Source organism: Ranitomeya imitator, chromosome 4, assembly GCF_032444005.1.
Source record: "Ranitomeya imitator isolate aRanImi1 chromosome 4, aRanImi1.pri, whole genome shotgun sequence".
Classification (NCBI taxonomy): domain Eukaryota; kingdom Metazoa; phylum Chordata; class Amphibia; order Anura; family Dendrobatidae; genus Ranitomeya; species Ranitomeya imitator.
In genome coordinates this window covers 665,808,842-665,821,424 of record NC_091285.1, presented here as the reverse complement: position 1 = coordinate 665,821,424, position 12,583 = coordinate 665,808,842, and the positions used below count along the sequence as shown (strand labels likewise).

At 37.5% G+C, this 12,583-nt stretch overlaps 1 protein-coding gene across 1 annotated transcript; it reads right to left on the bottom strand.

Annotated features, from left to right (window-relative positions):
• Nucleotides 1-3,617: 3,617 nt before the first annotated feature.
• On the bottom strand, nt 3,618-12,442 carry TIMM29 (translocase of inner mitochondrial membrane 29). Its single transcript, XM_069767135.1, has 2 exons — nt 12,256-12,442; nt 3,618-4,525 (listed from the first exon to the last, which is right to left on the bottom strand). Exons 1-2 carry the CDS (start codon nt 12,425-12,427, stop codon nt 3,936-3,938), a joined length of 762 nt encoding a protein of 253 aa, XP_069623236.1. The 5' UTR covers nt 12,428-12,442; the 3' UTR covers nt 3,618-3,935.
• Between the last annotated feature and the right edge of the window lie 141 nt (nt 12,443-12,583).

Below are 12,583 nucleotides of genomic sequence, written 5' to 3'. Positions count from 1 at the left end.
ACAGCAGTGATGTAAGTACCTGGTTACACAAACAGTCCTGTCCAGACACGACCTGGATAATCACCTACAGATCAGAGGAGAGATACTGCCGAACAACAAGCTATTCACACGACGGGATCTACTGTGCCCGAGAGTAATCCGCTGTGCCCGAGAGTAATCCTGCCTGTGTGTGCTGTACTGCTATACTGTGTGCACAGCCTCCATACAGTGCTGATCGCCATTATTAGCACCCCTACATTAATTTCATAGACTGTACAATATCTTCAGACATAAGTGGAAATGAACCAGTTATAGCCTCAGGATTTTTTAATTAGTGGTCCAAAGTAACACAACAATAAAACATCGGCACTGATGACCGCCTCCAATCGTTTCTTGTAGACATCTATAAGCTTCTTCTTGCACTTCTCAGCTGGTATTTTCTCCCACTCTTCCTTTGCAGTTTCTTCAAGCTCTTGCACGTTTCCAGGGTTCTTTTTCCCCAAAGGCAGATTTCAGCTCACCCCAAAGATTTTCAGTGGGATTGAGGTTAGGACCATTTTAAAACAGTCCATTTCTTCTTTTTCGGCCGTTCCTGTATACTTTTGGATGTGTACTTTGGCTCATTGTCTTGCTGGAGGACCCATGATCTTCGACTCAAACAAAGTTTCTTACACTGGGTAGGACATTTTGCTCTAAAATCTCTTGACAATTCTCTGCTTTCATGATTCCTGTGATACGGTGAAGGCCTTCAGTACCAGACGCAGCAAAGCAACCCTGTAGCAAGATGGATCCTCCACCATGCTTAACTGTTGGTAGGGTGTTCTTTTTGTTCAATTTGTCCACAGAACATTTCTCCAGAAGGATTGTGCTTTGTCAAGGTACTCTTTGGCAATGATCAGTTGTTCTTTTTAGGTCTTTTCTTCAGCAATGATTTCTTCCTTGGCTTTTGCCCATAAAGCAGCTCTGCTTGGTTTAGTGTGCGGCTTATGGTACTTGTTGAAACAGTGACCCAAGACTGTTCCAAGATGGCCTTCAGATGTTTCACGTGGTGTTTTTTTCCACCATTCGCACCAACCTTCAAAGACATCTCGTCAATTTTCCTCTTTCCATGTCCAGGGAGGTTCTTGATGGTCCCATGCTTGGATAACGTCTTAATAACATTGCGCACTGTTGAAACTGGGATACCAAGCTCTTTGCAGATGGCTTTATACCCTTTGGAAGTCTTGTGTTAGCTAATAATAGCAGTTCTGATGTTGACGCTTTACCTACTGGTCACAGATATAGCATACTCTAGTGTTATTTCCTCAGCTAGGAAATTAATGTTATTAATTTTTTTTTTTTACTCCATAAAAAACAAACAAAAAAAAAAACTTTCTGTATGGCGTACACAGCTCCTAGGCTGGCAGAAGGGGGTAGAACAGACCATCCCGTAAGTATGAGGTAGATATATAGCATGCAGGTGTTAAAGCCTATATTCACCAGGGGAAATGCAAGGATCTCCATGCGCCGACAGTGCCTGGAAGACCAATCGGATTACCGTCACATATACAGACCCTACATGATTGGTGCCAAGAGATATAAAATACCACACCGCTCCCTACCCAGACATGCCCCCTGCAAAACGTGCGTCGGGGTGAGGGGGGAAGCAGCATCCATCCTTACTGTGTGCTCCTGCTCTAACTTTAGGTATTGTACCCTGCGACTTTGCTTTTTGTGAGTATACTACGCTATGAAGTGCCAGATATTATTTTTACGGACCACATTTGATAAAATAAACCGTGTAGTTGGATACAGCATTAATAAGTATAATATGGAAGCCTCTAAAGGAACCGTGCATGACCCGACTTGTTCAGTCGACAGTCATTTTCTTGCTCCCCCCCTCCCCAATAATCATGCACTCTCAGTGTGGCCGAGCGTGCATGTGTTCTGTAGGAGTAGAAGGCGCTGCTACAATCCTCTCCTAAGATCAGATTTTCCCTCTGAACCAAATGATCAGGCATGTCGAATTCCATCTGCACAGTCTTTCTCTCAAAGCGTTGAGAGACACCCCCCCCCCCCCCCGTACGCAGCTGGACTCCACAAAATCAAACAGTTTTGAGACAACATCAATCTAATATCCTCTGACCTCTTTCAGTACCAGAGGTGCACTGAACTACAACTCCCAGCATTACCTGTGAAGCCGCAAGCCCTCACGCTCACCTGGCGACGACGCTCCCTGGCTCCCCGCCAGTCTCGGGCTCCCACAGCTCTGATGATACAATCTTTTATTATAAAGCTCTTAATTAGCGCAATTAATTTCGCCGCCGCCTTAATTACGGTGACGTCTCCGGTTGCTGCGGTAACTTTTTATCCGCATTGTTCCGCTCATTCTCGGCTTTTCTTGTTTAATGATGGATCAGTAATGTCAGGTCTATCCTCCCACCCCCCGAGCGTCACAAAGGCTGAGGGTAAGCTATTATCCTCTGTTATCAGCCACTGCAGGGAGAGGATCAGGGCTTTGCTCTTACATGGTGCGGCTGGAGAGGAAGGTTATTGGGTGGGGGGGGCATTCCATATGGCAGGAATCACTCGTACTCGGCCAGGTGGGATGCCAGAGGGGCGCACACGTGCACGGCTATTTTTGCAGGGGGGGGGGGGGTTGGGCAAACACTATTGCTACTGGACACAATGAGCCATTCCCATTCATTGGCAATTAGGTTTCAGAGAGAAAAAAAAAAGAAAAATTTACGGTGATTGCTGCAGAATGAGTCAACTGAGAAACTATAAGGGAGCTCAGCAGAATATGTGCTTTTTTCCTGCAGAATATAAACTCTCCTCAAACACTCGGACATTTCCACTCAGCAGCAGGGTGAAGGCTCCTTTAAATCGTGCTCACAAGTAGCAGAGGTTTGTTTTTCTTTGTATTTTTTTTTTTTTTAATACAAATTAAAAACTCCTTTTTGCAGTGCAGCAAAAGCTACGAGATGTCAAATCGCACGCATTGGCTTTTTTTTTTTTTTTTTGCTCCCGACAGAACTTGATTATTATTATTATTTGATAATCTGCAGAGTCAAGTCTTTCAGAATTTTTTTTACCCCTAGAAAACCAGGAAAAAAACTAAAAAAAATAAAAATAAAAAATGCATTCACCAAAATTGGACTTGAAAGCTTTTTTTTTTTGTTGTCCTTTTTATACTGCCAAAAGAGCAGGTTTTGCCTGTAAAGAAAAAAAAAAAAGTGTGAACATAGCCTTACTCTCCCATCTGTCTTTTCCTGAGCTCTGCTTAGTGGATTTATGATGACATTAATTTGCAAAAAAAACAAAAAAAAAAACTGAGAGGCTATAAAAGCAAAAGGGGAAACGTTTTTTTATGAAACCCAAAGGCAAAAAAAAAAAAATATATACATGCTTTTAAAAATAAAAATACCTTTTACATTGACCTGATTAGCAACACACAGACTGCCCTCTAGTGGCACTAACCGGTATATTATATATGAAAAAAATAAAATAATAATAATAATAAATATATATATATATATATATATATATATATATATATATATATATATATATATATATGTGTGTGTGATATATTTATTAAAAATAAATTTATTGGCAGAGTGGCACAGCGGACTGCGATAAGGCGCTGCAATTTGATCGGGGTCTTTTGAACATATTTATTAAAAAAAAACAACAAAAAACAAAAAAAAGTGCTGAGATGCAATACCGCTCACAACCTGTAGACGGGATGGCGCTGTTCCTAGAAAAAGCAGCCATGTTTTCTAATCCTGGACAACCCCTTTCAGAGCACATTTCACGCTCCATTGTCGGACCCCTTATAAGACCCCTGAGCGCACTAGTCGATGCTTATGTCCAGTATAGAGCAGCATGACCTGTGTGTGATCAGAGCCGCGCTCCTCCAGCGATCTGCACATATAAATACACAGCAGTCCGGATAGTGCAGCCCCCCCGTTCCATCACTGGTGGTCTTCACACATAACGACGGGCTGGAATTTGATCTCATAGAGCTTCTCGTTTTCCTCCGAGTGCAGATCGTTATACGCGATGGTTTTCATGCAGGGAGGAAGGTGACTGAACTCGTCTTCGTTGATGTCAAAGTCCTTCATCTTATTCCTAAGAAGCCACCATTGTCCGAAGAAGCCGACGTCCAGGACCCGGCCGGGAAAGTCCGCCATGCGGGGCCGCAGGTGCGGGCACTGGGTGTTGTACAGATCACAGTCCGGGTCATACGGAGCCTCGTACACCAGAGACAAACACAGCAGCTTCACGTGTCGCAGGCGGCCCTGGTGGCTCAGGGCGAGGAGACGCTGCACGTGGCCATCAGCCGTCCCGCTCCTCATCCACGGGGAAAGAAGAAGAAGAGAGGACGACGCTTCCAGGAGGGAACACCGGAAAGAGTCCTCAGAGGGGGCTCTAGAGGAGCAGACCCCCACCCCCGCCAGCAGGGACAGATACACCGAGGCCTTAAAGGGGCGCTCCCGGGCTCCGACTACAATATCCTTACAAGCTTCCTTATAATCACGCAGAAGGCTCCTCGTCCAGATAACTGAGGGAAAAGGAAGAGAGAAAATAAGTAGCTGAGTACAAAGGGGCAGTATTATAGTAGTTATATTCTTGTACATAGGAGCAGTATTATAGTAGTTATATTCTTGTACATAGGGGCAGTATTACAGTAGTTATATTCTTGTATATATGGGCAGTATTATAGTAGTAATATTCTTGTACATAGGGGCAGTATTATAGTAGTTATATTCTTGTACATAGGGGCAGTATTATAGTAGTTATATTCTTGTACATAGGGGCAGTATTATAGTAGTTATATTCTTGTACATAGGGGCAGTATTATAGTAGTTATAGTCTTGTACATAGGGGCAGTATTATAGTAGTTATATTCTTGTACATAGGGGCAGTATTATAGTAGTTATATTCTTGTACATAGGGGCAGTATTATAGTAGTTATATTCTTGTACATAGGGTCAGTATTATAGTAGTTATATTCTTGTACATAGGAGCAGTATTATAGTAGTTATATTCTTGTACATAGGAGCAGTATTATAGTAGTTATATTCTTGTACATAGGGTCAGTATTATAGTAGTTATATTCTTGTACATAGGGTCAGTATTATAGTAGTTATATTCTTGTACATAGGAGCAGTATTATAGTAGTTATATTCTTGTACATAGGGGCAGTATTATAGTAGTTATATTCTTGTACATAGGGGCAGTATTATAGTAGTTATATTCTTGTACATAGGGGCAGTATTATAGTAGTTATATTCTTGTACATAGGGTCAGTATTATAGTAGTTATATTCTTGTACATAGGAGCAGTATTATAGTAGTTATATTCTTGTACATAGGGGCAGTATTATAGTAGTTATATTCTTGTACATAGGGGCAGTATTATAGTAGTTATATTCTTGTACATAGGGGCAGTATTATAGTAGTTATATTCTTGTACATAGGGTCAGTATTATAGTAGTTATATTCTTGTACATAGGAGCAGTATTATAGTAGTTATATTCTTGTACATAGGGGCAGTATTATAGTAGTTATATTCTTGTACATAGGGGCAGTATTATAGTAGTTATATTCTTGTACATAGGGGCAGTATTATAGTAGTTATATTCTTGTACATAGGGGCAGTATTATAGTAGTTATATTCTTGTACATAGGAGCAGTATTATAGTAGTTATATTCTTGTACATAGGAGCAGTATTATAGTAGTTATATTCTTGTACATAGGGTCAGTATTATAGTAGTTATATTCTTGTACATAGGAGCAGTATTATAGTAGTTATATTCTTGTACATAGGGGCAGTATTATAGTAGTTATATTCTTGTACATAGGGGCAGTATTATAGTAGTTATATTCTTGTACATAGGGGCAGTATTATAGTAGTTATATTCTTGTACATAGGGGCAGTATTATAGTAGTTATAGTCTTGTACGTAGGGGCAGTATTATAGTAGTTATATTCTTGTACATAGGGGCAGTATTATAGTAGTTATATTCTTGTACATAGGGGCAGTATTATAGTAGTTATATTCTTGTACATAGGGGCAGTATTATAGTAGTTATATTCTTGTACATAGGGGCAGTATTATAGTAGTTATATTCTTGTACATAGGGGCAGTATTATAGTAGTTATATTCTTGTACATAGGGGGCAGTATTATAGTAGTTATATTCTTATACATAGGAGCAGTATTATAGTAGTTATATTCTTGTACATAGGGGCAGTATTATAGTAGTTATATTATTGTACATAGGAGCAGTATTATAGTAGTTATATTCTTGTACATAGGAGCAGTATTATAGTAGTTATATTATTGTACATAGGAGCAGTATTATAGTAGTTATATTCTTGTACATAGGAGCAGTATTATAGTAGTTATATTCCTGTACATAGGGGCAGTATTATAGTAGTTATATTCTTGTACATAGGAGCAGTATTATAGTAGTTATATTCTTGTACATAGGGGGCAGTATTATAGTAGTTATATTCTTGTACATAGGGGCAGTATTATAGTAGTTATATTATTGTACATAGGGGCAGTATTATAGTAGTTATATTCTTGTACATAGGAGCAGTATTATAGTAGTTATATTCTTGTACATAGGGGGCAGTATTATAGTAGTTATATTCTTGTACATAGGGGCAGTATTATAGTAGTTATAATATTGTACATAGGAGCAGTATTATAGTAGTTATATTCTTGTACATAGGAGCAGTATTATAGTAGTTATATTCCTGTACATAGGGGCAGTATTATAGTAGTTACATTCTTGTACATAGGAGGAGTATTATAGTAGTTACATTCTTGTACATAGGGGCAGTATTATAGTAGTTACATTCTTGTACATAGGGGCAGTATTATAGTAGTTACATTCTTGTACATAGGGGGCAGTATTATAGTAGTTATATTCTTGTACATAGGGGCAGTATTATAGTAGTTATATTCTTGTACATAGGGGCAGTATTATAGTAGTTATATTCTTGTACATAGGGGCAGTATTATAGTAGTTATATTCTTGTACATAGGGGCAGTATTATAGTAGTTATATTCTTGTACATAGGGGCAGTATTATAGTAGTTATATTCTTGTACATAGGGGCAGTATTATAGTAGTTATATTCTTGTACATAGGGGGCAGTATTATAGTAGTTATATTCTTGTACATAGGAGCAGTATTATAGTAGTTATATTCTTGTACATAGGAGCAGTATTATAGTAGTTATATTCTTGTACATAGGAGCAGTATTATAGTAGTTATATTCTTGTACATAGGGGGCAGTATTATAGTAGTTATATTCTTGTACATAGGGGGCAGTATTATAGTAGTTATATTCTTGTACATAGGGGTAGTATTATAGTAGTTATATTCTTGTACATAGGGGCAGTATTATAGTAGTTATATTCTTGTACATAGGAGCAGTATTATAGTAGTTATATTCTTGTACATAGGGGGCAGTATTACAGTAGTTATATTCTTGTACATAGGAGCAGTATTATAGTAGTTATATTCTTGTACATAGGAGCAGTATTATAGTAGTTATATTCTTGTACATAGGAGCAGTATTATAGTAGTTATATTCTTGTACATAGGAGCAGTATTATAGTAGTTATATTCTTGTACATAGGGGCAGTATTATAGTAATAATAATTTTTATAATAATTTTTATTTATATAGCGCCAACATATTCCGCAGCGCTTTACAAATTATAGAGGGGACTTGTACAGACAATAGACATTACAGCATAACAGAAATACAGTTCAAAACAGATACCAGGAGGAGTGAGGGCCCTGCTGCTCGCAAGCTTACAAACTATGGGGAAAAGGGGAGACACGAGAGGTGGATGGTAACAATTGCTTTAGTTATTCGGACCAGCTATAGTGTAAGGCTCAGGTGTTCATGTAAAGCTGCATGAACCAGTTACCTGCCTAAGTATGTAGCAGTACAGACACAGAGGGCTATTAACTGCATAAAGTGTATGAGAACATGATGCGAGGAACCTTTTTTTTTTTTTTATTATAAATAGGCCACACAGGGATCGTTAGGTTAATGCATTGAGGCGGTAGGCCAGTCTGAACAAATGAGTTTTTAGGGCACGCTTAAAACTGTGGGGATTGGGGATTAATCGTATTAACCTAGGTAGTGCATTCCAAAGAATCGGCGCAGCACGTGTAAAGTCTTGGAGACGGGAGTGGGAGGTTCTGATTATTGAGGATGCTAACCTGAGGTCATTAGCGGAGCGGAGGGCACGGGTAGGGTGGTAGACTGATACCAGGGAGGAGATGTAGGGTGGTGCTGAGCCATGGAGTGCTTTGTGGATGAGGGTAGTAGTTTTGTACTGGATTCTGGAGTGGATGGGTAGCCAGTGTAATGACTGGCACAGGGTAGAGGCATCGGTGTAACGGTTGGTGAGTAGTAGTTATATTCTTGTACATAGGAGCAGTATTATAGTAGTTATATTCTTGTACATAGGGAGCAGTATTATAGTAGTTATATTCTTGTACATAGGGGCAGTATTATAGTAGTTATATTTTTGTACATAGGGAGCAGTATTATAGTAGTTATATTCTTGTACATAGGAGCAGTATTATAGTAGTTATATTCTTGTACATAGGAGCAGTATTATAGTAGTTATATTCTTGTACATAGGGGCAGTATTATAGTAGTTATATTCTTGTACATAGAGGCAGTATTACAGTAGGTATATTCTTATACATAGGAGCAGTATTACAGTAGTTATATTCTTGTACATAGGGACAGTATTATAGTAGTTATATTCCTGTACATAGGAGCAGTATTATAGTAGTTATATTCTTGTACATAGGAGCAGTATTATAGTAGTTATATTCTTGTACATAGGGGCAGTATTATAATAGTTATATTCTTGTACATAGGGGCAGTATTATAGTAGTTATATTCTTGTACATAGGGCAGTATTATAGTAGTTATATTCTTGTACATAGGAGCAGTATTTTCCCTTGATAAAGCGGTCGATTAGGGACGCGAAACGCGCGTCGGGGGGCCTCTTTCTGCACACCCTATCCAGGACCCTTCCGCCCCAGCTAGCGGTAAGCACCTGCTGACCCTTTTTACTATTACTACCCTGTTGTGGGGATCCATCTATGGGGGGGTTCTCTTTCATTTCATCTGGCAGACAAGCGTACCAGTGCCATAACATCCTTTTGCACATGCACCTTATGAGTTTACTATTGTCAGGCACTTATAGATTGGGGTAGTGGTGGGTCCTGTTGACCCTGGTGTGTTGTTCTTTGCACACGTGTCGTTTTTATATATGTTTTTCATATATATGTGTATATACTATCTGTATTTTCAATAAACTTTGATATATTTCATATATATACCTAGTACAGCTCGCATTTTCTCCTGTTTTAGCATATGAGCAATATTATAGTAGTTATATTCTTGTACATAGGGGGCAGTATTATAGTAGTTATATTCTTGTACATAGGGGGCAGTATTATAGTAGTTACATTCTTGTACATAGGAGCAGTATTATAGTAGTTATATTCTTGTACATAGGGGCAGTATTATAGTAGTTATATTCTTGTACATAGGAGCAGTATTATAGTAGTTACATTCTTGTACATAGGAGCAGTATTATAGTAGTTATATTCTTGTACATAGGAGCAGTATTATAGTAGTTATATTCTTGTACATAGGAGCAGTATTATAGTAGTTATATTCTTGTACACAGGGAGCAGTATTATAGTAGTTATATTCTTGTACATAGGAGCAGTATTATAGTAGTTATATTCTTGTACATAGGGGCAGTATTATAGTAGTTATATTCTTGTACATAGGGAGCAATATTATAGTAGTTATATTCTTGTACATAGGGGCAGTATTATAGTAGTTACATTCTTGTACATAGGAGCAGTATTCTAGTAGTTATATTCTGTACATAGGAGCAGTATTATAGTAGTTATATTCCTGTACATAGGAGCAGTATTATAGTAGTTATATTCTTGTACATAGGAGCAGTATTATAGTAGTTATATTCTTGTACATAGGGGCAGTATTATAGTAGTTATATTCTTGTACATAGGGGCAGTATTATAGTAGTTATATTCTTGTACATAGGAGCAGTATTATAGTAGTTATATTCTTGTACATAGAGAGCAGTATTATAGTAGTTATATTCTTGTACATAGGGAGCAATATTATAGTAGTTATATTCTTGTACATAGGGGGCAGTATTATAGTAGTTATATTCTTGTACATAGGGGGCAGTATTATAGTAGTTACATTCTTGTACATAGGAGCAGTATTATAGTAGTTATATTCTTGTACATAGGAGCAGTATTATAGTAGTTATATTCTTGTACATAGGAGCAGTATTATAGTAGTTATATTCTTGTACATAGGGAGCAATATTATAGTAGTTATATTCTTGTACATAGGGGCAGTATTATAGTAGTTACATTCTTGTACATAGGAGCAGTATTCTAGTAGTTATATTCTGTACATAGGAGCAGTATTATAGTAGTTATATTCTTGTACATAGGAGCAGTATTATAGTAGTTATATTCTTGTACATAGGGGCAGTATTACAGTAGTTATATTCTGTACATAGGAGCAGTATTATAGTAGTTATATTCTTGTACATAGGAGCAGTATTATAGTAGTTATATTCTTGTACATAGGGGCAGTATTATAGTAGTTATATTCTTGTACATAGGGGCAGTATTATAGTAGTTATAGTCTTGTACATAGGGGCAGTATTACAGTAGTTATATTCTGTACATAGGAGCAGTATTATAGTAGTTATATTCTGTACATAGGAGCAGTATTATAGTAGTTATATTCTTGTACATAGGAGTATTATAGTAGTTATATTCTTGTACATAGGAGGAGTATTATAGTAGTTATATTCTTGTACATAGGAGCAGTATTATAGTAGTTATATTCTTGTACATAGGGGCAGTATTACAGTAGTTATAGTCTTGTACATAGGGGCAGTATTACAGTAGTTATATTCTGTACATAGGAGCAGTATTATAGTAGTTATATTCTGTACATAGGAGCAGTATTATAGTAGTTATATTCTTGTACATAGGAGTATTATAGTAGTTATATTCTTGTACATAGGAGCAGTATTATAGTAGTTATATTCTTGTACATAGGGGCAGTATTATAGTAGTTATATTCTTGTACATAGGAGCAGTATTATAGTAGTTATATTCTTGTACATAGGAGCAGTATTATAGTGGTTATATTCTTGTACATAGGAGCAGTATTATAGTAGTTATATTCTTGTACATAGGGGCAGTATTATAGTAGTTATATTCTTGTACATAGGAGCAGTATTATAGTAGTTATATTCTTGTACATAGGGGCAGTATTATAGTAGTTATATTCTTGTACATAGGAGCAGTATTATAGTAGTTATATTCTTGTACATAGGGGCAGTATTATAGTAGTTATATTCTTGTACACAGGAGGCAGTATTATAGTAGTTATATTCTTGTACATAGGGACAGTATTATAGTAGTTATATTCTTGTACACAGGAGGCAGTATTATAGTAGTTATATTCTTGTACATAGGAGCAGTATTATAGTAGTTATATTCTTGTACATAGGGACAGTATTATAGTAGTTATATTCTTGTACACAGGAGGCAGTATTATAGTAGTTATATTCTTGTACATAGGAGCAGTATTATAGTAGTTATATTCTTGTACATAGGAGCAGTATTATAGTAGTTATATTCTTGTACACAGGAGGCAGTATTATAGTAGTTATATTGTTGTACATAGGGGGCAGTATTATAGTAGTTATATTCTTGTACATAGGGGCAGTATTATAGTAGTTATATTCTTGTACATAGGAGCAGTATTATAGTAGTTATATTCTTGTACATAGGGGCAGTATTATAGTAGTTATATTCTTGTACATAGGGACAGTATTATAGTAGTTATATTCTTGTACATAGGAGCAGTATTATAGTAGTTATATTCTTGTACATAGGGGCAGTATTATAGTAGTTATATTCTTGTACATAGGAGCAGTATTATAGTGGTTATATTCTTGTACATAGGAGCAGTATTATAGTAGTTATATTCTTGTACATAGGGGCAGTATTATAGTAGTTATATTCTTGTACATAGGAGGCAGTATTATAGTTATGTGCTGATCAGTTCCTGCCGGTTACATTCTCCAGTAATCTGTCAGTGTCAGCCATGTCCTTCGTCTTCCTCGAATACTATACATCACCTACATCGTCTATGGCCGGCACTCACCCATCTTCTTGTCCTTCATTCGCCCCCAAAACCCCGGCTTGGTTTCTGCAGCCGCTGCAGTCGCTGTCCCGGAGTACGACCTCCTCAATAAAACTCGCACGCATCTCCCGGCCATGTCTGTCCTACAACACCGGGGCCACTTCCGGTTTCCGTACACTATCAGTGGGTGCATCCTAATACTTTTTCCTCCATGGAACTCTAGTCATTTCCAGAAGTTCCGTTTTATTTTTTTTGTGCTGGAAGGACTGTGCTATTTAACAATTACATAGGGGGGGGGGGTACATTTACTTGTAGTGATCCATCTATTACACGTGGACTCTGCGGTGCT